Source organism: Vespula pensylvanica, chromosome 4 (genome assembly GCF_014466175.1).
Source record: "Vespula pensylvanica isolate Volc-1 chromosome 4, ASM1446617v1, whole genome shotgun sequence".
Classification (NCBI taxonomy): Eukaryota; Metazoa; Arthropoda; class Insecta; order Hymenoptera; family Vespidae; genus Vespula; species Vespula pensylvanica.
This window is the reverse complement of record NC_057688.1, coordinates 9,959,320-9,985,473: the sequence shown is the minus strand read 5'-3', so window position 1 is coordinate 9,985,473 and position 26,154 is coordinate 9,959,320. Positions and strand designations below refer to the sequence as shown.

Below are 26,154 nucleotides of genomic sequence, written 5' to 3'. Positions count from 1 at the left end.
AATCGGACAAGATACTTATTTAAGCGCGAGAGAGGCTTATTAAAGTTACAAAGTTATCGCAACGACGAACGAACGATTACAAATACAAAGTTTATTAGTCGATCGTTCGGCGCGATCAGATAAACGCGTGGGATTACTTTAATCTCTCTCGTCGATCGATCAGCCACGAGAACATACATTAACCTCGTCGCACGCTACACACACACAGAGAGAGAGAGAGAGAGAGAGAGAGAGAGAGAGGAGATGGTGCGTCGTAGGTAATTACTAATTGCGAGATGAGAGGAACGATTAAACCATTAACCACCTTTTCTCGTACCAACGTAATCTCGGCCATCTCCGTTTCTTTCGCGTTCTTCCCCGCTCGATGTCCATCGCTTTGTAGTTTGTACTTAGGTACGTAGGTACAAATCTCCGTGGAAAGTGGGTTTGGCTAGAAACGTTCTAGATGCGTAACACGAGATAATAGTCATTTTCTTTACCTACCCTCGAGCGATGACGCAGCGCGCCATCGCTGAGCTCGTCCCCGTCCATCTCTCCTTAAAAATGCGAATCGTTAATGAAAATTCATTTTATTTTATTTTTTTTTGTCCTGCTACATCGAGAAATACGGGCGTTGAAACTATGCTCTACCATCGGAATTCTTTATGTACAAATTACATCGTCTTCGAGGAAGACGCATTAATACTATCGCGGTATATGGTACAACTATTATTGAGTCTTTCTCTCTTTCGTACTCGACGTTCACGCAACACGCAAGCAAAACGCACATACACGCAAAACGGACGCGCGCTCTTCGCTCGAAGCGTACGAGAAATATATCATACAGATCCGTATAGAGGTACTCTTGTATATACAAAAGTTTACGCGTTAAACTCTAACATGGAAGAAAGCTCGCATCGTTCCAAGCGAAACAACGACGAGACTTCCTTCTTCGCACTTTCTACTTTACAATTATCGTCCTTCGAAGCGGCTTCGGCGGATAAAACTCTCTCATGCATTAGAATTTAAGAACGCTCGTCGCTCGTTTCCTTCCGTATCGATAAGATTACAAGACACACCTACGTGGAATTACGTCTACATAAATAGGGAGACGTTGGGAGATCCTCGAGGAGCGAAAAGAAAAAAAGAAAAAGAAAGATCGCTCTTTCTCTTTGGCTGCGCGCGAAACACAACGCGAGTATCCGTCGAACGGAACTTTTTCCTCTTTTCTTTCTTTTCCTTTTCTTTTCTTTTTCTTCTTTTTTTGTTTTTCAATGTCCTCCGATCGACGAATCGTCGAATTTTCTTCGCGCGAGACTAGACTACGATTAACGGAAAGAAAAGAACGCGTTTTACATCTACTTAGGAATTTACAACGTCTCCGTTTTCACTATCGCAAAAACTTGGCCACGTATGTTACATAGATACACGCAGGGAGTAGAGAGGGTGAGGGGGGAGGAGGGGAAATGTCATTCTTCTAGGAGCAAGGTCGAAGGAGGAGAAGAAGAAGAAGAAGCGGAGAGACGGTAGCGTATGGCTCGCTAATTGGGGGTGGACGGGCGTGCGCGCAGGGTCGTAGGCGGTGGCGTACCGCTGGGATGAGGATAGGGCGCGTACCTGAGGGTAGCGGAGGGTGGCGAGGTCCGTCGGGAGATGATCGCGACCGGTGGCGGTTGCCACGACCAGCCTAGGGCAGTAGGGTAGGGAAAAGTCGAGGCCGCCGCGGGATGATAGGGAGAGGGTGAGCCAGTGGCGGCTCTGTTCGCGGGGTGAGTCTGTCCGACGGCGGCGCCGTAAAGGAGAGCCGTAGAAGCACCCGCCGCCGCCGTGAGCCACGGTGCCAAAGCCGCGGCCGTCGCGTGTCCTCCGTTCTCCTGCGACTGCTGCTGATGTTGCTGGTGTTGGTGCTGGTGCTGATGCTGATGCTGGTGCTGCTGATGTTGTTGCTGTTGAGCACCGAGAGCAGCGGCCGCGGCGGCTGCAGCGGCAGCCGCTGCCGCCGCCGCCGCCGGCGAGGATATCGCTAGGTGCTCGTACAATCTCACCGGTGGTACTCCGCATCTCACCAGCTGTTGCTCCATCAGCTCCATAGGATCTCTGCAAACATGTCATTAGAGCTAATCGGATATCCTCGTTGGTTCTTATTAGAAAATCGTCTTTAAAGACGAAAGGAGAAAACTCGAGCGGAAGATGGACGCGGGATAATTAGCGGGAGCTTTTCTAATCGACGTCCGTAGGACTCCTCTCTCTCGCGGTAACGCGGCGTATCGCAATAACGTGATGGATGAATTCGTACGGTCGGCCTCGAAGGCATAATTAGGGTTAATTACGAGCGATTGTGCGTTCGAGCCGATCCTTCGGGCTTCGTTACGTCGCGCGAGAGGACGAGGGGAAATGCTAACGAGCGGATTATTGGCCGATCGCGAGCGCCGTCGAGAGTGCTCGTGGTGCTTTTAAGTGTCGCGACCCCGCGCGCTAGTCGATGATAATTAATGCGCCTCGGCCATGGTTGGTGTTATTGCGAAATCCAAAGGTCCGAGAGGTGCCGCGTCATTTCCTACTTTGCCGATTACGCGCGGGAGCGGCGCGCATCGACGATGACCGTCTCCGCGAGATAGGCGGGTTCTTAATTATCCTAACGTCCTTTCTCCTAACGTTTTTTTTCTCTCTCTCTCTTTTACGACTCGCGCGTAAACGACGTACTTCCTCGGCTCGATTTTTCTTCGGACGGGCGAACCGATCCTTCTCTCGAAGCGAGAGAAAAGTGCCTTTGCTTCTCCCCGTGCCTTTCGGTAGTCGAGTGCTCGAACGAAAACTTGATACTAGAAGCTTGGACGATAATTTTAGCCCGACCGGCCGACGATGATACCACCGATCGATCATCCAGTTCCCCGAAACGCACCGTAGCGCGATGCTGCTCGTCGGTCTGGAGATTGTCTTTCACGAACGGCGCTTGATATTTCAAGGTTTTGAATCGTACGCGCCTCCTCTCTCTCTCTCTCTCTCTCTTTCGCGCGCGCGTCAGGTCGAAAAGTAATTCAAAGCGTACAAAACGATAACGATAAACGCCGAGGCTGCGCCGAGAGGGAAGGGTACGGAGGAAAGAAATCTCTTTGCTACTGGATCCTTTTCTCGGTGGGAGATAAAAAAATCGATAACGATCGATTTTGACTTTGCCGAGTCGAGAGATGGAGCAAGGAGGAAAAGGATCGCTTCTGGCGTACGATTCGATCTCGGCGAAACGGTGGTAATCGGGCGTTCTCCGTGTATGGAAGGTTAAACGACGCGGTCTCCGGTTACTCTTTGAAACGCTCGAAAAAGGCGCGAACGATCGAGACGTCAAAATAAAGAGGGTAACGAGAGCGGACGGAGGCAATAAAGAAGGAGAGTTTTGCCCGAACGGCCGTGACCTTTCGCACCTTTCTTACGTAGAAATCGCGGCGAACGGGACCGATGAAGCAGTTTTGAAATCGTAAAGACTCGAAAGATCGAGAGCGACGAGAAACGCAAACTCGTAAGAGGAAGCGAGGAACAATGGGGTCCGGTGTGCAGTTCCTGCGTCTCGGTTACCACGCGTTGGCCGTATACCGCTTCTTAGCACGTAACACGAGACCCGAGGTAGAAGCGGAGGGTGAGAGGGAGAGGGAGGAAAGGCGCGTCGTGTGCGCGCGACCTACATAGGTACACGCACCGTGGTGTGCCACGTAAGCACGCGATTTCTGGGCCCTCGCGGCAGCTTTCGGCCCTTTGCCCAGTCACCGAGGGAAAAGGGAAAGGGATTAGGGAGCCCGCGGTTAATCGGCCCGTCCCCGCTTCGAGCGACCGGACCACACACCGGCTTTGATCGTCTTCCTTCCTTCCGTCCTTCCGTCCTTCCGTCCTTCCTCTTTTCAGCTTACCACCGAGAGACGCGCGCTTTTCGCGAGCCTCAATCGTTCGTTAAAATTGCCCGAGAAGCCGAAAAATAGTCGACGACTCGCTTTTTTTAATGCGATATGTAATGTTCACACTGCCGCGCACTCTCGTTATCGAGAGGCACATCTTAATTCGTGTTCGTCGACGAAGACGTATAAGCGAATTCATTTTATATTTCCAATCGGTATCTTTAATGTCGATCGTTTTGTAACGTAGTTAAGAGCTATACTTTCACCTCGGTTAGAGCACCAGGTGCAAAGGATTCCTTTCCCATTTTTTTTCCTCGCGACGAGCGAGTCCGATAAGCATCGTCTCGGAGATCCGGCAGGACGATACGTTTGGTAAACCAATAACATCATCGTGTCGACACTTTGAACGCGGGAGGATAAAAGGCAGCTGACGTATATCTTCTTCTTGCCGTCGTTGAACACAAACGATACACGATCGATACGACGTAGGAAGGAAATCGGGACATCCAAGACTCGCGATTAATGATCGTTGGACGGGGGCACCTGTATATTCGCCAAGCGGAAATGACGTTGTTGCTTCGAAAGTACGAGGAGAGACGGCGGTGGTGGCCCAGAGGACTATGGCGATTGCGGCGTCGTGCCTTCCGGCCTTGAATTATATCTTTAATGTTTTCATAAAGCTTCCTCATGTACGAACAATAAAAGCCCTAATTACGGTGGTTTCGCCAGGACGAAAGAGCTGCCCCCGGCTCCTCCGCTGCCTATTACTATTCCCTCTATGGGCGCTCCTGTAATTGTTACACCGCAATAAATATTCCTCATCGATCTGACGAGTCTGCGTTTCCCCGTAATGGCGCGGTTACGCTCGAAACGTTCTAATTAGAGGCCACCGCCGTTACCCATTAAAATGTCCATGACGTTCGCACGGCTACACCCTTCGAGAGTGAGCGAGCGAGCGAGCGAGCGAGCGAACGAGCGAAAGAGAGAGAGAGAGAGAGACGGGGTTATATTCTCGTCTCTTTCCCTTCCTTCTTTTTCGAGAGCAATCCATACTCGAGTGCCTCTGATTTTCATCTACTGCTAAAAGCATTAGGTAATACGTTTTAAAGAAAGATCGACTTTTTCAAACGTTTTTTGAAACTCGAAGCGTTATGTAGAAGCGGTGGAAGGCGGAGTGTGAAAGAGTCGGCTTTGCACGGGTCGCGATATTAATGCCGAATGAATTCCATCGAGCGGGGAGCCTGTTATTCTCCGTCTACCCTGGGGCTGACACAGGGCATTAGGTAAGTGGTAGATAATAATAGGTTACACCCCACTGATGGCCGAAGGTAGTCCATCGAACGGTGCGGTTCGACTCCCCTTCGCTTTCTCCGTTCGCGCATACAACGCACGCATGTAGATATTCTCTCCTACCAACGCGTACGGGACGACCATCGGGGATCGTACGAAGATGTCGTGGACATGTGTCATTGACGAATCGAAAGGATAACTTTTTTCGATCGTACCTTGTTGTTCGGAGAAATCTCGAGGTAGCGTGTTTACTTCCAAGGACGACATCGAGGAACGCGCAATGAGAAAGGACGTTAGAAGGACTCGAAGGAAGAAAGCGAGGTTCGTTTTTGAGAGGGTCAATGCGTATATTACTCGTATATATATATATATACATATATATGTATATATATAAATAGATAGATAGCTAGAGAGAGAGAAAGGGAGAAGGACGAGTGTAACAGCGAAGAAATTAATAGCCATAAAATATGAATAGAAATTAGCAGGTTCGGGGTGGCGTGACGCGTTTGCTCGCTCATTTCCTTTCGGCGCGTTGAAAAACAACAAAACAACGCAAAATACGGTCGAGCCTGTAATTTACCCCGGCTGCCGCCGAGCGCGCGCGCGCGCGCGTGTGCGCGTGCATGTGCGTACGATCCCACACGCACGTCCGCGATCGGACTCGCGATGCACGGTCTTGTACGTACGTATATACGTGCGTTTATAGTATATAGTCGACCGATAGCAGGGTGACCGAACGCGTTCGTGTAGGTGTTCCTCGCGAGCCTGTTGCTCACGGCTCGAGTCATCATCGTCGTCGCACGGTAGGTATGGTAGGTAATGATCCGGTAATGACCCTGACGCCTCGCCGCCTCGCCTCGCCTCGCCTCCCCCCGAATGCCACGCGGGGTATGTGCTTCCAAGCTCTCCTCCTCTTCCTCACCCTTGGACACTAGCGACACACACCATCGCACCGTCGCTACCACCACTACCTGAGCACCTTTCTTCTCTCTTTCAAAGGTTCTCGATGATGCACGGCGAGACCTTTGTTTTTGCGTTTTAAACGGCGGTTATTAGCTCCGTAGCAGTCCCCTCTGTTCCATCTCTCTTCTTCCTACGGCAAGGCTGCCTCTTTTGCTCTCTATTCATCTCGCTCGCTGGCACTTTGGTAATGGGGCCCGCTAATGGGCCAAGAAGACTTTGGTGTATCGATGTCTGTGCTGCTGCCGGTGCCGCGCTCGAAGATGCGCTTCTACGCCAGTAGAGGAGAGGAATAAGTTGGTCGTGTGCGTGGCGAGAAAAAGGGTCCACCGTGCGTCGAGCGCGAGAGAGATCGAGATGGAAACGGAAGAGAGAGTGTGCGTCCGTGTACGGCCGCGCGCGCGCGCGCGCGCCCACTCCAGAGAGGGAGAGAACGAAAAGACGGATGGCGAGGCGGAAAGCGAGAGGAAAAGAGGGAGAGGGCCAGGAGCGGCAGCGGTAATGACAGGCCGTCCGCTCTCGAAGCTAATATAGATGAATGCCCTGCCCTCCTTGCCCTGCGGAACGAGGGAGAGAACGGAATCGCTCTCTTTCCTCCTCCTGCTCCTCTCTCGTCCCTCTCTTCCTCCTGGCATCTCGAGGAACGACGAAAGCTGCCCGGTGGCGGCAATGCAGGGCGAAATGGACGCGATCCATCCCTCTCTCTCTCTCTCTCTCTCGTTCGCTCGTTCGGTCGCTCGTTCGGTCGCTGGCTCGCTCGCTCGCTCGCTCGCTCGCTCGTTCTTTCTACTCCTCCGAGCGCATACGCGTACGCGAGAGGGAGAGGGAGAGAGTCTATCTATCAGCGCCGGCGTGAAGTGGGCGGGAGCATGCGCCGTATTGCCCCGTACGGCCGCTCTCTCATTAACTCTGGACGCCGCCGAAGCCCGCGTTGGACCGGGGAGGACCGCGGAGGGATGCTGCGTCGGCAGAGGTAGCAGAGGTAGCCGGCAGCCTCGAGAGAACGCGTTCGAGACACCATCAGGAATTTCTTCTTTTCTCTCTCGATCGCAATGTTACGAACGCTCTCGACGAGAAAACTTAAACTCTCGTCGACGACATAAACGACCCTCTCGCGCACGTCGGAGATAACAAAATTGCGAGCAGCGATGAAGGAACTTTTTATCGAGTCATAAAAGATTTTCAATATTACGTCCCTAATTAATTGTAACTATCCTCGATCTCATAAAAGTCCGCTCGGAGAAGGAGTGATCTCCTTCGACGCCGATACACTTTTTTTAAATATCCCATTAAGTCGAACGTATTACGGCAGTGTAATCGAAGGGGAGATCGAAGGGCGGATGTTCGACGAATCGAGTAAATTTTTTAATAAAACCATAAAATCGTGAGGATAAATCGAGAATCATAATTTCGAAACGTATTGCTCCGCGCGCAGTCCCGAGTCTCTCATTAACTCCGGACGCCGACATCGCCGAAGATCATCCCAAAGAGGAGGAATCGAGAGGAACCCGGACATCTGTTTTGCTTCGAGTCGTGTTTCTTCCTCCTCCTCGTATTCCGCGCTCGTTCGATCCCACCTACGTAGGTAGTAGCTAGGTGTAGTTTTCCACCGCCTATAAACGCCGAAGAGCGTGGTTTCACTGGACCGAGAAGGGACTTTGAGCCTTATCTTCGCGCCTTAAAGACGCTCGATCGAACGGGTCAGCGGGTAAAAGATCCGAGTGACGGAGCAAGATTCGAGTGGCCCCAGTTTAGGCAGGTGCTGATTTGGGGAGGGTCATGGTGAACCGGCAACAATCCGGGAAGAGGTCGTGCACTTTTCGGTTGGAACCTTCGAAGGCGTTGAAACGGCGCGCATCGATCGTATAATTAGATTAATATCTAAGATAGAAGGCTCCTCTTCTGTCGAAACGCAAAGACCGGATATCTCGATCGTCCCTCGAACGATTCGAAAGATTTTTCTGGCAAAGCCGGACCGCTGCCTCGTCCCCGCTATCGACGACGACGCCGACGACGACGACGACGACGAGGAATAAGAAGAGGAAGAGAAAGAGGCAATAAGGGAGCGACGGTAACTTAATCCCTATCTAAATCTCCGCAGTTAGTATTTCATCGTTAGGAGCGAACAAACAATTTAATTAAGATCCGCCCATCTTCGATCGTGGCGCGCAGGTGTTGCAAGTAGCGACTCTCCTCGTTGTCGTTGTCGTCGTCGTCGAGGAGGCTCGACAAAAGAAAAAAAAAACAAAAAAAGAAGAAGAAAAGAAAAGAATGAAAAAAAAAAAAAAGAAAAAGGAAAGAATGAAGAGACGTTCGAAGCGCGAGGTCGCGTTATTCGAGTTTCGATCGTAAAAAGGGGGAGGAGAGAAGTTTATCGGGCGAGCGTTATCGATTCGTGGACACGCCGTTAGTAGCGTTCTTTGTGCGATTTGCATAAAACCTTGAATTGCGCTCGAGCGAGCTGCTGGCGCTGTCGTTAACAATTTAGTGGGCGTGTTTGCAATTTGCGTCGACTCGACCGGACTCCGCGTGTCCGTGCTCATTATCGCGCGAACCCTTTTCAAAGTTCGCATCATCGCCGAGAGAAAATCGAGGACGACGATAAGGATAACGCGTTCTAGATGATCGAGAGAGCTCTCGATTATCGCCTAGCTCGGCCAACGTCGAACTAACGATCCTGAGGAATCGTCGGGATCGATCGATCGACCGATCGACCGATCGGATCGAAAAGATAACAGCTCTCCGAAGAGAACGCGAGAAAGTGTTGGAAAATTTGTCCGATTAAATTTCCACTTAAAGCGATATACGCAGATAATTTATAAACGGTAAAAACTCTTTTTCGAGAGCTACGTTCCTGTTTATACGAAACCATCGAGAGAAGACGAAACGCGGCTACTAAGAGCAGGTGCGTCATCGTTCATGCAGATAGATGGTCGTGGATAATAAGAAATCGGTCGAGAGAACGCGTGCACGCTTACTCGCGATATACCTATCTAATAAAGTATCGTGCATCGTTTAACGTTGTAGAAATTTTGTAATTTAAGCTAGGATGCGATCGATCATTTCCGATATATTACACACCTTTTACGCGACAAGTCTTTCTACATGATATTTTTTGTTTCGTTTCACGGCCGACTATACTTTACACGCCGCGAATTACGCGTCAAATTAAATAAGACGAATCTTGAAAGTCTTACTTTACGTTTCACAAAAAAATATACGAGATACAAAGAAATACTTACGCAACGTCCGACGTTAATTGCAACTCGATTTAGCGACATTGTCGTAGTCGTAGTCGTAATGTTACAAGTCGATTAAATACGATACGAAAAAGATTACTACGCGTTCGAGAAATAGAGAGAAAGAGAGACAGAGAGAGCAATTACGCGATAAATTATACCCTGCTACGCGATACGCGAGATTTCCCGATCGCAAAGGTAACGTTTGCTGCTCACTTTCCTGACAGCTTTCGCGGCTCGCTTACCACGCCGTTTTCAATAACTTTGCACGATAACAATTTATTCATTACCGGCGTGCTAATCGCTCGCTTCGCTCGATTCCTCGAAAAAATTGTATTCTTATATCGGAATGTTTCTTACGTACCGATCGAAATCCGTCAACCTCGAGGAGTCTCTGAAACCCTTCGCGAACGGATTACTGTCGATCTTCAGCTTCGTGATCTGCGAGAAAGGAAAGAGAAAGAGAATAAGTTTAGCGAGGAAGTATCAGCAACGTAAAAGTTCGTAGAACGAATTGCGAAGATGAATGTTCTCACCAGCTGATTTTGGTAGGCCGTGACCGCGGTGAAGATCGCCTCGGGGAAGATGAACGTTTTGTGTTCCTCTTTTCGGAGATCGCTGATCTGGAGATTGTTGTCGTCCGTTTGCTTGCATCTCACCAAATGTATTCTGGGTTGATACTTGTGCATCGAGTTCAAAACGATCTGCAATCAAAGGGAAACAACGTGTACGTTGGTAAGGTAAAATGTATGTAAATCTAGAGATACTCGGGCTACTCGTCTCTTTTTCCGCGGCATTGTCTCTGACAGAAAATCGATAGAAAATGCATAGGTCTTTTACCGAGTATCCACAGGCGCGTACGTAGAGACGCACGTAGAGACGCACGTAGAGACGCACGTAGACGCACGTAGGCGCGAAAAACTCGGATACGGAAGTCGAGTTTTTACGCTGAAACTTTAACGTCGTGACATTTGCCACGGCAAAATACCGTTATTAAAGTCCGCGCGTGTATGAAAGTACGCACGGCAGAGACAGCGACGAGAGAACGAACGAGTCCTTCGCGATCGAATACGTACGCCTTTTTACAAACTATCGACCCAAACTACGTCCATACCTACGTTAATATATAGACACGCGTACGCGTGCGTTATTAATCGATTTACTAATTAAGCTCGCACGCGTCTATCCTACGAGTAACCTCTAAAGATATTTATAGCCGGACCGACGAGAAATTAAATATCACGTTCGTACGGTGCCGATTCTAAATCAAACCGACCATCGTTTCTACCTACAACGAAGACGATAAACTTTTCCTACTTTGTAGTTTTCTTTTTTTCTTTTCTTCGAATGAAACGCACGACGTCGTAATCGTTTCGTTCTTTCGCTACAATATTGCAAAGAAAAAAGAAATAACTTTTAATAGTCTCGTTTCTTCTCGAAGGAAGAAACTAGAGCAAAAATCGCAAACTTTGAGGCTACCACTCGACGTCGCCGGAAAGAAAATAGTATTTGCTTCCAAAAGGATCGATATTAAGAAATCGAACGAAACGTTTGAACAATCGCGCTTCTCTCTCGCTTTCTTTCGAGCGAGGAGAAAAGGAGGAAGGAGAAGCCAAAAGGCTGAGATGTGTGCGTGCGTCATCTCTCTCTCTCTCTCTCTCTCTCTCTCTCTCTCTCTCTCTCTCTCTCTCTCTCTCTCTCTCTCCTTCCGCTTATATCTTCCTTTCTCTGTCTTTACGGCGCCACGAATGCCAGTCGTCGTGCGAACGAGACTCGAAAGTCAGGGCTGGCATGAAGGGACCCAATGCCCAAAGACTCTTCGGGCCACCTGCAGCCGTTAAGTTTCAACAGTTGCGCCACCGCAGCCGCCTCTATATTTCATATTAGCGATAATGTATAAGTCCGGCTACTGACTTCTCTCTCTCTCTCTCTCTCTCTCTCTCTCTCTCTCTCTCTCTCTCTCTCTGTCTCTCTAGCTAGACACGTTTTATTGAGTAGACTAAATTTTTCCCAATCTTCTCGAACGAATTGTTTGACCGTATAGGTAGGTAGAGACCGAAATAGCATACGTACAACGTGGGTGCTCTTGAAAGTTTCTTTACACCTCCGTCGGACTCGTTCGTGCGTGCGAGCAACGCGGTGAGTGCTTCCACGGATTATCCGGATCTACCGCGCACTCGTATCAGGGCGAAATGTGAGGGCGTAATTACGCAAAGACTACGAATTATAGGCGAATTAATTAAACGGCCTGCAGGCGTAATCGAGCGTGTTCTTTTCTCTCTCTCTCTCTCTCTCTCTCTCTCTCTCTCTCTCTCTCCCCCGCTACAACTTCATTGATTATAAAAGACGTAAATTCGGCCTTTCGCAAACTGGGTAGCAATCGTAGTGGCCGCTACAAAGTAATTCTCAAAGTAGGAAGATGAGGGTCCGACATACCGAACATAGAAGTTTGCATTTTCACGAGTTCCACTAACGGACAAGATTATCTTTCAAAAAGTTCTCGCATAAGCGGAAGAGACGAGGCTCGTACGTAAACGCCGATAAGGATCTAGAATGTAGTTCCTAATGCTGGTATGCCAGGTAAAAAAGGACTAAAATAAAGCAAGATAGAGATAGGGAGAGAGAGAGAGAGAGAGAGGCGAGAACACGTCGACGCTAAAACGATGCAGGGACCGTCTACGCGGTGGAAACTAACTCGAGGTAAAGGAGAAAAAAGAGAGGAAAAAGAGAGAAGAAAGAAAGAAGCATTGGCGTTCTTTGCGGAAACAGAAGAGGTCCGCGATCGGTGATGGGTCGAGCGCGAGGAACGATCACGATCGCGATATCACGAAAAGGAATCGCTTTATGTTCTCGATTATAGTCCTTCGGAATCCCGCGGCGCGTCCCTATTCGTTTTCTCGGCGCGCGAGTCGAGTGGTGGCACGGCAGGACACCCTACCGTAACTTGTCAGGAGTCCAATTTGCTCTACTCTGTTCGTTCTGTCGTCCCGGATAACCGAGCTGGAATCGCACGCGCGACCACGCAAGTCCTAAGGGGACTTTGCACGTAAAGGAGTCTTTCTTCGATTTATCAGCCACTCTCTCGCGCATTCCCGCCAGGAAGTCGGACGCGCGAAATTTAATCCTCGCAACCTTAAGCTCAACCTTACGAACGTATTCCGTGGCGTTCGATCGTGAGAATCGATCCTTTTTCCAAGCGGGAATTCGCTCTAGCGTGTCTCGCCTACGAAAAAGTTTCGACTTTGGAGCGTGACAAAACGTAAGGTAGATTGGACGTAGGTACATAGAAAAACGTGTTGAGGACGATAAAAGATTAAAAATGATTTATGAACATTTATAAATCTCCTCGCTACGCGCAAATTCCTATCTTTCGAAAGGCACACACTCCATGCTAATTCGATCGAATAACTCAAGAGGTGGCTACGTAAGTCACGTGTTTATCGCTCCTTAATCCTCGCGATTAGGGTACATTAATATATTTAAAAAAAAAAGGAAAGAAAAAAAGGAAAAGGAAGGAAAAGAAAAAAGGACGCCAAGTCGTTCGCCTTTCCTCAATTACATCGCGCTATTTTTTCAGGTCGTAGCAACGAGATTGTAGCCGAGTACTTGAGTAAACCGTATACGTTTATCGGGCGTCTCGCAAGGATTCTCGATTATCGTTCAGCTTTTAAAGGCACGATAAAAATAGACAAACAGTTTGCCGAGCTAGGTGGACGGCGATAGAAATCTCAATGACGGACGAAAGAGAGAGGATAGGCGCGAGTCGAGCCGGTTCTCTCGCGCGCAGGTGGACGCTCGCTTTTGGACCACCGTGTAGTAGCCGGCACGCAGGCGGGGGTCTTATAATATCGCGTCATACGAAACGATGAAATAGCGGCCGTAGCGAAGGAATGTTCTCTCTACCACTCGAGCCCTCGACTCCGACTTGACTGGCGGTTGGGTGTTGCGTTGCGTGGCTCTCCTCGAGCTCGACCGCTTTACCTTTTTTCTCTTTTTCTTCTCTCTCTCTCTCTCTCTCTCTCCCTCTCCCTCTCTTCCGCGCGCACAATAGAGACGGACAATCTCGTGACTCGACGATTATCAGAAAATCTATCTGTCCTGTAGAAAAAGAAGCCTCCTATTCCGGTTATCGTTATCGTCGAAATTAGAATTCTAGAGAGGGTGGGAGAGGCGAGGAGAAAAGTTTGGACATCCTCGATGATCCGAAAGAGTGGAAAGAGCGAAACGGGAGGGAACGGCCTCGAGGGAGATTCAAAAGGTGCTCAACGGGGCCGGGCGTGGGCTACCCGTGATCATCATGACAAAAGCTCCGGGCAAACATCCATTCAATTTATTAGCTTATAGGCATGCCGGTGTAGTACCCACTATATACCACCTACGACACCGCACCACACCACCGCGGTCGCCTATAATGATACCAACATTATGACTGTTCCGCGAGAACGTGGTGGAGCCGCGCACGAACGACCGACCCTCTCTTTCCTACCCTACCAAAGTAGCAGGATCCACTCTCCGCGCGTTATTCTTCCTTCTCCCATAGAGTTACACTTTTTACGGTTGGCCTTCCTCAGTCAGTGATATTTCAAGAGAAGAAGCGAAGAATAGGGCTGCGTCCGAGAGCATCCTCCGCTTCCACTCCTCGTCTTTCTAATTTTAAACCGGATATCGCGTAGCCTCGCCACGATCGTAGGGCTACCGATATTTTGCGATCGTTCGTGGCTAATTCGAACCGAGAGGTAAGCGGACGGAAACGAGAACTCGTCTTTTCGGTGAAATTCTTTTGAACGAGGTTACCAAAAGAAAAATCGTTTCGCGAGAATCGAAGAGAGTCGGACGCCCACGATTAACAAAGACGCAAGGAGGATCGAACTTGGATCGATGATAAACCGCGTCCTACGCTCTTTCTTTCTTTTTCGTTCTTTTACGAGGCCATTTTGCTGGCGTGCGCGCGCACGCGGACTCACCACGAAGAGACCGACGACCCGTCGACGAGGCGACGAAGAAAAGCGAAAGCGCGATTCGATGGAGACCGTGAAAGACGGCACCGTAATCCTCGAGCGTCAGCGTCAACGTCAGCGTCGTCGTCGTCGTCGATGAAGACGCGCTACGTCGTTCGGTTGAAAATTATGCGACGTCGTTCGAAGGAGAGGAGGGAAAGAAGGGAAAGGCGAATCGATTCGACAAACGATCGAATCGCGTTTCAGCGCCGTCGTTCGAGAGTAAAGGATAACATGCCTCGTGAATCCTCTCTTCCACGGAGTTCGCGAACCGATTCCTTTCCTCCTTCTTCTCTCGAGATCTCTCGAGATCGAATGTCCCCCTCGTATTCGTACTCGTATACGGAGGAGGTGATACTAAACGCGTTGGTTACCTATATGAAATCCGATACGTAACGATGGCCGTAGAGTTTTACGATCGAACCGCTGCGTTCTCGCCGATACACCTAGCGAATTGGAACGCGGATAGGATTAAAATTCCGCGGTCGCGGATACGACGATTTTCGATCGTCGAATTCGTTCGCGGGAGGAAAAGAGAAACGAGCCGCGCTTACCTGGCCGTGCTTGTCCATGTCGTTGTTGGTGAGCTTGACCTTCTCGAAGGAGACCACTTGCTTCGCGAGTTGATCCCCGGTGAACGGTGAATCCGGATGGACGTAGAGACGAGGTGGCGCCGGTGGATCTGCCTTCCCGGCCACGAGCCAACAGCTTCTGTGATAGGCGTATCGATATCTCTTGTTGTCGACCGGCGCGATGTCCATCAGTACCGCGTAACGGCCTTCCGTTTTCAATCCTCGGAAGGAGACGCGACAGGTGGGGAACATCCGGCTGCGAATCGAGAAAAATACGTCTGCTCGTTAGATCGCTCGCGTCGAAGAAAGAACGATCGGATTTAGCGAAACAAAGAAACGATCATTAACCTCCTTTCTTTCTGTCAAAAACGATGGCCGAACCGTCGGAATCGACCATCGGAAGTCTCGTTGGCACGAGCAGACGCTTTGATCGAAAGGGACGCCCGTAGGGCTTTCGAGCGTCGTTACGAGGTAGTAGTCACCCTTGAACCTCGTTATATGCAGTCAACTTTTCAACGCCTCCAACGTCCGCGCGCACGCGCCACCGTCGGACGCGCTCCTCTGCGCGTCCTTGAATTCTTCTCGGCCCCGACGACATCGAGGACCAAGAGATCCGAGAGATTCTTCCATCAAGTACGCAATCGCGATTTTTCCTTCTCGCGTTTCGCCGAGCGTTTTCTCCCGGCGCGACGACGACTAATTTACGTTCGACCGGCTATGATTGATATTCTCGCGCACAACGTCGTTGCCAAACGAGAACCGGCTACTAATCCTGATTGATCGATCGATTAAAGATACGTTAACGAGCGTTCGAATCGAACGTAACGCATCGGCGAAATGGCAAATACGCGTATCGCGATAAATACTAGATTAGGGGATGGGGAAATTAGCGCGACGAGTACGCGCTCGGCGCTAGCGGTAGCCCATCTCTCTCTCTCTCTCTCTCTCTCTCTCTCTCTATCTCTCTCTCTTGACGACTCCAACGATCTCGCAGGCAATCGGTCAAAGTGGAGAACAACTACGGAGAAGGGAGAAAGGAACGGGGGATTCGGTGAAATGATCGGTACGCCGCGGCGAATGTGTAACGGTCAACCGATCGTTTGTCCGGGACCGTGCAATCATCGCCGACACAAGCGCGTAGAGAGGACGACCCAGAAGCGATGCTGCCGCGCGCGTCCGCTGTTCGACGCCAAAGACGACAAAGTGGCCGGCGGCAACCTCGAGCAGGACGACGAGGACGACGACGACGACGAAGACGGCAAGATGAAGAGAGTAGACCTTACGAAGGTCGAATCGCCGCCTCTTCTAGTGGACGAGGAAACGATTACGATGATCGAGAAAGTCATGCTCGTCAACGTCGCGCTCTCGCAAATATTAATCGAGGACATTGGGAGACCACCTTCGTGCGACTCCAAAGGGAACGTCGGCTCGTTGATGAAGTCCGAACGATATCAGGGGGAGTCGTCGGAAATTTCAAGAAGTTCGTCGAGATGCATCGATCCCGGCTCGAAGGGAAGGTCGAAGAAAATTGGTACTAAGAAAATGGGGGGAGCGAGGAGGAAGCCAATGCCAATCTGCGTCGGATTTATCTTGTTCATTTTCATCTACGCGATCGTTCACGCCTCCCTCTCCGCAGTCGCTTGGCACCAATCTTTCTACGTGATTTTCCTTTCGAGCCAAATTTGCGGAATCGCCACGCTCGTTCTTTTCAAGACTACCGGCACGATTCCTTTGTAAATTCTTTTGAAAATTTCATAAAGTCCGAATAGAGATCGATCTTTGGTTTCTTCCTTGATCTCGTTGGGAGTTTTACTCGAGCGCCATACTTTGGCGCTCCTCCTCGTTAAAGGCGAGAAACACAAAGAGGAGGGACGTGCCCCGATCTCGATGAAAAGAAATCGTTTGAGAAAACGTCGAAGAAACCGCAAAGGCCGCAACCGCTTTAAAGAGAACGACCGCAAGGATTATCCTCTCGCGATTCGTGCGCGCGAAACCTTTCCCAAGAAACACGGCATCGACTCGCGTGACGAACAAGTTCGCGTACGTTCCAAAGATTGCCGCTCTCGATCGCTTTGCGGATTTCCAAAGAATGTCGTCTTTCGCTACGTTTCTTCTTTTCGTGTTTTTTTTCTTCCCTCGCTTTTTTCTCTTTTTTTCGTTTTCGAACGATCCTACGAGAGACGATCATCGTCAAAGTAACGACCCAAACGATTAGCGGATCGCTTTATCAGCCGATCCTATATGCTATTTACCGTTTCCAGACTCGTTCGAAACCGTCAAAATTGGTCTTTCTCTTTGGAACTAAGCGCAACGTATCCTCGCGGTTCATCATCGTTTAGCCCCGGCAAATTAAGCGGACGCAAAGAGGAGGCTCGATTCCATAGGCCGTGGCTAACGAGAGCATAATCGCGAGAACGGCTCGACCCTCGAAGTCGTTCGGAAAGCACCCTAAACCTTGCCGGAGTTGGCTCTCTCTCTCTCTCTCTCTCTCTCTCTCTCTCTCTCTCTCTCTCCCTCTCCCGTCATACATCTCTCAGGCCTCTGCCTCTCTCTCTGTCTGTCTGTCTCTCTCTCTCTCGCTCGCTCGCTCGCTCGCTCTCGCGGACGTACGCGCGTGCTGCCAGAGTCGCTTATTCACTGTCGAGAAGGATATAGCCTGGAACGGGCTCGGCGAGCGAAATAAGAAGAAGATAAAGAAGAGAAGAAAGAAGAAGAAGAAATACGGAGTAGGGTTCGTACAAATGGATTACGGAAGCACTGGATATTATACCGATCCGAGTGGCCATCCGACTTGCTCTTCGCTGTTTGCCGTGCTAACGACTTCTCTGGCCCTGGCCAGGTGGTGTCGCTATTATAATTATACTTTGGCCCATATCGTGCCCTCTCTGCTTTAGTCCCCGCCACCTCTCTCTTTTTCTCTCGCACACTTCCTTTATCTGTCCTTTCGCATCTCATCCACCTTCCGTTATTTCTCTCTCTTTTCCGGCGACCTTCTTTTCCTGCCTTCCCTCGTCTCCTACACACGCGGAAATACGGACGGAGAGAAACGCACGGTACATCGCTCTCTCTCTCTCTCTCTCTCTCTCTCTCTCTCTCTCTCTCTCTCTCTCTCTCTTTGCGCGTGTGTATACGCCGAGACTCGTCACGCGTGTGTTGAACGCCTATGATATAGGCTGGCTGGCACCTTGATGAAGGGTTCGCGTGACGAGTACCCTCCATATCCGCTCCTATCCTCCTCCTGTCTCTCTCCTCCTGACCTGCTCGTCCACACCTCCTACTATACTACCTCCGAGAGCGACGGAGGCTACGATTTAACGTAGGAGGAGGACCCGCATTCGCTCTTTCCTCCGCAACTACGACTCGTTTCTCTCGGAAGTCGAGCACGTAAATTCTTGGGAAAGGATCTTTCGTCGTTACGATGTAACTACTTGTCGAAATATAATCGTCCGTCGTGCTCGATCGAAACAAATTTTATGCAAGGAAAAGTCTCTCTCTCGAATGGCTTTTGTTTGCCATCTCGACGGTTGGTGTATTCGGAGAGAGAGAGAGAGAGAGAGAGAGAGAGAGAGAGAGAGAGAGAGAGAGAGGGAGGGAGAGGGAGAGGGCGTCAACGTGGGAAAAAGAAAGTTTGAGAGCCCGAATCTTGAAGAGAGGGGAGAGAGAGAGAGAGAGGGTCCTGGCACCCCGTCGGGCCAGACAATTCCACCTGATTGGTCCGAATTCGTATTGTCACTCTAGGAGAGACTGACGTTTTAGTTCGACTGGGATTTCGTGCCAAGTTTCGTCGTGCTAACGACGCTATTCGTGTATCGCCCACGGTATACTTGATATATCGATCGACTCGCCCAACTTACCCTTGCTCGCTATCTCGACGTTTTTAAATACCGCTCGGCGATAGGTAGCGCTTGCGTTAAAAAAGAAAGAAAGGAAGAAAGAAAAAAGTGCCCTGGAGATCCTCGAAAGTAGGAAATATGGAGAGTTTTCGAGCGTCTTGGCTCGTCGTCAGCTCGTTTTCGCGAAGAATCCGAACGTTAATCGAGCGCATTAATCGCGCAGGTTCCGGGAAGGAGGTGTACGAGTTCTAGACTCGTCTAGAAAAGATAGTCTCGATTTCGCGCGAGTCTCGCTCGATCGAGTCGAGTCGGCGGCTTTTAATCCATCCTCTCTTTTTTCTCATTCCACTCGTAAAGTCCTCTCCGCGAAGGAAAACTCAATTACGAATGCGCGCGTTTACGATCATCGAAGACGTTAGAAACTATCCCTCGTAAATATAAATCGCGCCGACGATCGTACCGTTAATAACGCATCGACGGACGCGTCGTCTCTTCTATCGAGGACAAGATCCTCGGATAATTCGAGAGCGTATGTGCGAGCATTCGTAAAAAGCGTGAAAGCCGATGGCCTTTCGCTCGGTTATTCTTTGCCCGAGAAGATAACGTCCGAGCGATGCTAAGCTAGCGTGACAACGAGAAGAACCGCGAAGCGTTCGGTCTTCCTTTCTTTCTTTCTTTCTTTCTTTCTCCGACGTTCGTACGTCATCTCGAGCGTTATCTCGTTTCTTCGTACGAATCTATTTAACGTCGTTACCACACACGCTCGTATCGCCGTGAAAATCCACGAGCGAGAGAGGTAGAGAGGGAGGTAGAGAGGGAGGTAGAGAGGAGCTACGCGTTCTCGCTTGGTTTTAATTAACCGAAAGTGATTATATCGCTAGAAAAGTATTCTAGTTAAAGCGAGCAACCGAACGCGCTTATAAATTAGATTTTATTTTAGCGATTAAGGATTAAGATACGAGCTCGCTAAAAAGTTGGAAACGTTTCTCCTCCTCTCCTCTTCTTTCTCGCCTCTGTCCCGCGTCGAAGCGTCCGATCGTCGATTTCGAGGGAGAGAGAGAGAGAGAGTTCCGACGGAGGAGACGATACCGAGTTACGCTCGAGCAGACGGAGATCCGTCTCTCTCGCTTCGTGCACAAATATCTCATAATTCTGACGTGGTCACGCATCCTGCCGGGGCCGCAGCTGCGGCCTCAACTTTATTAACATACCTATAAAAATGTGCACCGCGCGGTGTATCCATCCGCTAGCTCGTGCGCGAGCGAACGGCATAAATGGATGCAATAAATTACATCTAAAACTCCCTTTAAATATCTCGTAAAACGTCAGTCAATGAAATCCATTAGTTCAGGTACGGCTAACGCCGTGCAACGGACGCGCCGAACGCCGTTGTATTTTTCGTCCAGCCGTTCTCGCGTAATTCGCTCGGAAATTAAAGAGGCACGCTTCCCTCTCTTGGAACGTTAGAAATTAACACGGTCTCTCTCCCTCTCTGCCGTCGATCGCGGCGAACGAAAGTCGCTGTCCTTCCGAAAGTTTGAAACGGAGGAAAGCGCGCTACGCGGCTCGTACCGTCCGGTCTTGGTGATGATCATCTCCGTGCCGAGTTCGTTGAACTTATCCCACAAATCCTTGGTCTCGAGCTGGCACTCGACGTCCCGGAGCTCGTCAGAGTTGCAGCTCGTCCTGAGTCTGTGCTTTCTCTCGTGATGCTCGTTGCACCCGGGAACGCCATTAGCCCCGTCGTATTTCCTCGAGGAGGAGGAGGACGAGCCGGTACTGAGATCGTCCGGAAGCCCGTGAACGGGTCCGTCCTCGACGCTGCTACACTCCTCGACGTCGACGTCCACGTCGACCTCCTCGTCCTCCTCGTTGGTCGACTTTTCCGTGCCCTCGCTCTCGGCCTCGCACGTCTCGACCTCCTCCTCGACCAGCAGGGCCTCGTCGTCCGTCACCACGGTGGCGGTCGCCACGATGTTGACCGGCGACGTTCTCGCGCCTGAAAATTAACCAAACGCAAGAGAAAATTACTCTCCCTTGTAAGTAGCTCTACGACCATATTCGAGGAACGCGCACGCACGCGCGGAGAGAGGGAGGGAGGGAGGGAGAGATGAAGGCGAAAGATATGTAAAGTCGAGGATAATTAATCGAGAAGCGAGCGCGCATCTGCCGCATAGTCGGCGCCTAATTAAACCGTCAGATTTGAAGAAAGGCACGCGCGCGCTCGCAAAGAGACGGCGTCGCGAGCCCACTGTGTACACAAACGTTAATTGCTTCGCTTTCTCGATACCGATCTGTTGATTCGTGCCGTTTCGCGCGAACGGCTAGCGTCTTCCCTTCCGCGCGATATCTCAAATTGGATCCGCGTCCGATGGAAGAGGTGCCGCGGTCCGCGGTAGCGCCTCGCGACGTTGAGAAATTATGTAACGGCACGCACCGAGAGGACGCCTCGCGTCGCCTCTTCTTCCTTCCCTCGATCGGTGTCGATCCAAAGGGAGTCGCCGCGCTCGAGGACGTTTGTTTCAGGTGCGATAAGCGAGCGTGGAAACGAGGCCGCGCGCGACCAGTAGTAGCAATACCGGATTATTCGGGACTTTGACCATCGACGACTCGCGCGCACCTTCTTCCCACCGAAGCGCCCGAGGAGAACGGCTGCCAAAGACAAGCGCGCGCGCGCTCGCGCTTTATCGACGAGGCGAAGATAGGGCCTGCTCGATGAGGCCCCGAGTCGACGCATGCGCCAGATCCTATCGGAAATATAAACTTTTCTTCGTATATAGACCCTTCGCAACGCGGGAAGATTTAGTATCTTCCTCGTATCATTCGCTAAACGTATGAGAACTAACGAGTAGAAACGTGGCTTTATAATTTCCGGTCGAATAATTAGCTCGTTAATTACGCGCGAGCGCGTATCTCGAGCGCGACGAGCTGGCCCGTCATCGACCGACTCGCTCGCAACGTTCCTTTTCTCTCTTTCTCCTCTCCTCTTGCCCGCTTTAAGAAAACACGAATTATCGTCGAATCGCGATCGCCGGGAATCCGCGAGTAAAGGAGAATTCTCTCTTTAGGCGCGCCAAACTCGATCGGAGTCTCGACGCTTTGTGGTAGCTGCGCGCGAGAACCGAGGGCCGCGTATATAATCGTATTATAATATCTAATCTCGGCTGGCTCTGGGGAAACCAGTCCTTACATCCGGATTACATTCGCCGGCTGGCCGTCGACCGGCGGTCAAACGCGCTCGAACGCGCGAGCCGAGCGCTCCCTCGATCCTCTCCTTCTCTAGTTTTTCGCGATCGACGCGCGCTTCGAGCGTCTCTCTCTCTCTCTCTCTCTCTCCGGTGTCGAGCAAATCATTCGCTCGGCAGATCGCGGAAAATTCGAAACCGACTCGAAAGAGACTCGTTCCATCGCGAGAGAGATCGTCGTTCCCGGAGGCGCCTCTCGATCCTCCTCTCGTCCCTTTCCTCTTCTTTCCGCGCGACTGCCGTTTCGAGAAATATTCGAAAGCGCGCGTGCTGCTCGGCCGACGAAGACGACGACGACGACGACGACGACGACGACGACGACGAGGACGAGGACGACGACGAGGACGAGGACGAGCCGGAGGAAACCGGTTCCTGTAGTCAAATTTCGAGCGATCGACCGGCACACACCGAAGAGCGCCTTTTATCTTCGAGTTCGATCGTTTCGAGACGACTACCGTTTCGTAACGTTTTCGAGCTCCAACTTATGGTTATCTCTCTCGTCTCTTTGGAAACTCGGCTCGCGCGCGCGTACGAACGACGATATCGAGTGCGCTTTCGTCCGATACCATCTTATCTCTCCTCCATCGTCGCACGATATATTCGCGGTCCGACCGAGAGAGACCGACCCTTGCCAAAAGTAACTCTATTTTTCGATCGTCGTTCCGCTCGGTCTCGTCGACGAGGAAGAAGAAGGGTCTACCTTCCTCTCTCCGTCCTCTTCCGCGGAATCGCGTTTCTTCCCTCTCGGTTTTGTTCTCGAAAGAGTTTCGACGAGTCCGACACAAAGGAGAACGCGAGTACCTACGTGCGCCGACGATTTTCAACGTCCCTTTATTAGTTTCTTTTTCTTCGCTTTATTCGAGCGACTCGTTACAAGAGCGCAGCCTGCTGCTGCTGCTCCCACCGGCGCTGCCGCTCCAGCCAAAGCGACTTTTGCTTTGCGAGATCGCGAGTGCGTGACACGCGGTGTGCGAGGACGGGACAAAGAAGAAAAAGGGGAGAAAGCGAGAGAGAGGGAACTCACGCAACGACGTTTGAGGTGTTAATTTTAACGCTGGATCGTCCGCGAGGCAAACGTCCTCCTCCTCTCTCTCGCTCTCGCTGTCGCTCTCGCTCTCGTCCGATCGCCGGCTGTTCCTTCGACGCACGCACCTATCTACGTATCTCTACTTATCTACTCACGACGGACGTACGTACGTACGTACGTACGTACGTACATACCTACCTACGTACCCGCGCACTTCGAGAAAGGAGAATAATTTTCGATGGCTCAATAAGGAAATGGACAAATTCGAGGCTGAAAGTGGAGAAAAAAAAAGAGGAAGGGGGAGGGGAACGCTCGTCGTCTTCCTCGAACGCGGATGTAAGGACGCGCGCGTTATTATTAGTCTCTCGCGTGTGTCGGTGCGCGTACGTGCGTGCAGATGCGAGAGCGCACGCAACGCGCGAAACGCTCACGCGATGCGCGGAACGCGCGCACGTTACCCCGTAACTCTCTCCCCCCCGGCGCATCCCTTCGGCGCCATTTTCCTTTCGTTACAGGTAGGTACAGGTAGGTGTACCAGCGATCCGCGACTGCTTTTCCTCTCTCTCTCTCTCTCTCGTCGAAGATGAAAAACGCGTTCGACGGAGGAACGGATCGATCGATCGATCGATCGATCGGAGAGGAACCGGACGGAACGAAACGAGACGGACGCGCTTTTCTCTTCGACTTCTTCGCCGCGAGCGAATTTGATAGGACGATTCGATACGGTCTATTCGTTTATCGCTTCCTCCATCGCGCTTAACACGTAGGTGCCGGGCATCGAAAGGTCCGTGAAGCACGCGAAACTCACGGAGCCGAGAACGTGATAATTCGTTGCGGACACGAAATCTCTATTCTTTCTCTCGGCGATTATCTCGGGCCGAGCCGGGCCGCCTTCCGCTCCTCCGCGATCCCAGCCTATACTTAAAGATAACCGGTTACCTTCGACGCGCCGATCAATTATCCATGCCCGTTTAACCGACTAAAACTCGCGAATCGAGGTCGCGACGAGTACGCCCGTACCTCCCTCCCTCCTCGTTCGCTCGCGAGAAGACTATCCCGCTAGCAGAGCCAGCTTCTCCTCTTCCTCGACAAAGTCCGATCGCGCGTCTGGACTTTGTAAGGAGACTGCAACGTTTCACAAACCGGAAGCTTTCCTGGCGCGTACGAACGAAAGCCGCCTTTCTCTCTCCCCCGCGCGCTTCGTCTCTCTCGTACGGTCCATCGTGCGCCAAGAAGGTGGTCCCACGATCTTAAAGCCAGAAGAAATATGACCGAGCTACCGACGTCAGCTTCCTTTTGCCACCACCGACGGCCGACCACCCAGAATCCTGTCACCACCCGACCCGTTCGAGGAACGCGTCGTTCGAAAGGATCGAGGAAGGAACCCCGGCGAACCGTCGCGTTTGCCGGCCGTCCTGCATCGCGCGACGCCTCTGCCGAACTCCGAGAGGAGTACGAGTCGAACGGTGCCAACGACCGCGATCCTCCGCGAGAGGAGGAGGCGCGACGAGCCCTAAAAAATGCCCTCCGAGAACCCTGTTTTTATCCTCGTCTCCTTCTCCACCGAGTACGAACCGAGGTTCCAGACGACCCTCGCCCACCCCTGTCGTGTCCTCGACGCGCTCCTCCCGGTAGCCCGATGGTTAATAACCGAATTCGCGAGACGACGATCCTACGAATTTAATTGCGGTGGGTATTTAACGTTTCCCGCTCCTCGCCATCCTCGAGAAGACCTCGAGCGACGGACGACGGGCTAGGGAGAGAGAGGGAACTCGTTCCGCGGAACGATTAAGAATCTCTAGATTGCTACGAGAGAGCCCGTAATGGCGTCGTTAACCGCGCTAATGCGATTACCGGCTGAAAGCAGCGGACAAGTTCCCGAGGACAAAAACACGAGCGATCTGCGCGCTCGCCAACGGTACGTCGCCGCGCCAACGGAAAAATATCGCCGACTCGCAGAAAATTATACGTCCGCGTATCTCTCTTTTTCCCCCCTTTCCTTCTTCCCTCTCGGCCCTATTTTCCCTCGACGCGGACGTATCGCCGCGCAACGATCCGTCCATCCGTCGATTTTATCGTCGTCGCTCGACGGGCTTTCTCGCGATCGAACTCTCCTATCGGCGAAGCGCGCGCGCGAGGACGACTTCTACCGTTTACGCGTCTATTACCACGGTGCACGCGTGCACGCGCTTACGCGACGTTTTTCCGCGGAAAGGGGGAGAAAACGAAGACGAGTCGCGCGGCTCCGACGCGTCCGCGGAGGGTGTTCGCGCCTACGAACGTAAACCGTCCCTCTTGCCGACGCTCAACGGCGTAATGGACGAAGGGAGGACGGAGGGAGAGAAACCAGTTTTCGATCGGTCTTTTACCGAAGAGACGCCATTACGACCGTTCGATTCGTGGCCGAGATCGCGACCGAGATCGCGTTCGACTCGATCGCCTCGTATCGCGAGATCCGAGTAAATACGACGCGACGATTCGTTTACCTTGCTCGCTCGTAACCGAGAGAACTCGCAGTCCCGCGAGATATGAGTTAATTGCCGTCGGAAATAGGAGCGCGTCGCGGCAACGCGACGAGACTCCTCGGCTCTTGCCGTCGCGGCGCGACGAGACTACCACCTTGCTCTCCCGTACGCGGCCGCGCTCTACGGCGTTATCGCTTGGAATCGAAAAAAGCGAGAAGGTAGGGAAAGAGTGCGATCGTCGATCTCTTTGCGGCGCTCGCTCGTAACGCGAAAGCGCGCATTAACGAGACTCTACCGCGAACGGTGGCCGTCGGACGCCGACGACGACGACGACGGATTTCTAGAATAACGAGGAAACTCACGATGATCGAGGGTCGATCCAGCGACGAATCCCTTAGCTGTAGGACACTCGAGGCCGGTGGCGGCGTTGCCGATGCCCTGCAGGTGGTAATGCCCGAAGGACGGACCCCTGGGCGCCATGATGGCCGCGATGCTAAAGTCCGTCGCCTTACCCCTCTCCCCCTTCGCAGGCATCCCTTCTCGCGCGACAACTCGCTCGCTCGCTCGTTCCTTTCTTTCTAACGTCTTCGCGTTTCTCTTCTTCTTCTTCTTCTTCTTCTTCCTCTCCTCCTCCTCCTCCTCCTCCTCCGCCTCTTCCTCCTC

At 51.5% G+C, this 26,154-nt stretch overlaps 1 protein-coding gene and 1 long non-coding RNA gene across 2 annotated transcripts; one reads left to right on the top strand and one right to left on the bottom strand.

The window, feature by feature from the left end:
- Nucleotides 1-553: 553 nt before the first annotated feature.
- On the bottom strand, nt 554-26,154 carry LOC122628479 (T-box transcription factor TBX20-like). The gene is made up of 6 exons (XM_043810835.1): nt 25,854-26,154; nt 20,327-20,753; nt 14,904-15,177; nt 9,889-10,056; nt 9,717-9,793; nt 554-2,076 (listed from the first exon to the last, which is right to left on the bottom strand). The coding sequence occupies exons 1-6, from the start codon at nt 26,023-26,025 to the stop codon at nt 1,521-1,523; spliced, it is 1,674 nt and encodes a 557-aa protein (XP_043666770.1). The 5' UTR covers nt 26,026-26,154; the 3' UTR covers nt 554-1,520.
- Nucleotides 15,230-16,697, top strand: LOC122628480. Its single transcript, XR_006327059.1, has 2 exons — nt 15,230-15,554; nt 15,916-16,697. It is a non-coding gene; the product is annotated as an uncharacterized LOC122628480 (long non-coding RNA).

Bases quoted from the DNA above. Each gene is read 5' to 3' on its own strand.
- LOC122628479 (XM_043810835.1), bottom strand. From the start codon at position 26,025: ATGCCTGCGAAGGGGGAGAGGGGTAAGGCGACGGACTTTAGCATCGCG. The intron at 20,754-25,853 runs GTGAGTTTCCTC...GTTAATTTTCAG, and splicing joins TGGATCGACCCTCGATCATC to GCGCGAGAACGTCGCCGGTC. The intron at 2,077-9,716 runs GTACGTAAGAAA...ACATGTTTGCAG, and splicing joins AGGTTGACGGATTTCGATCG to AGATCCTATGGAGCTGATGG.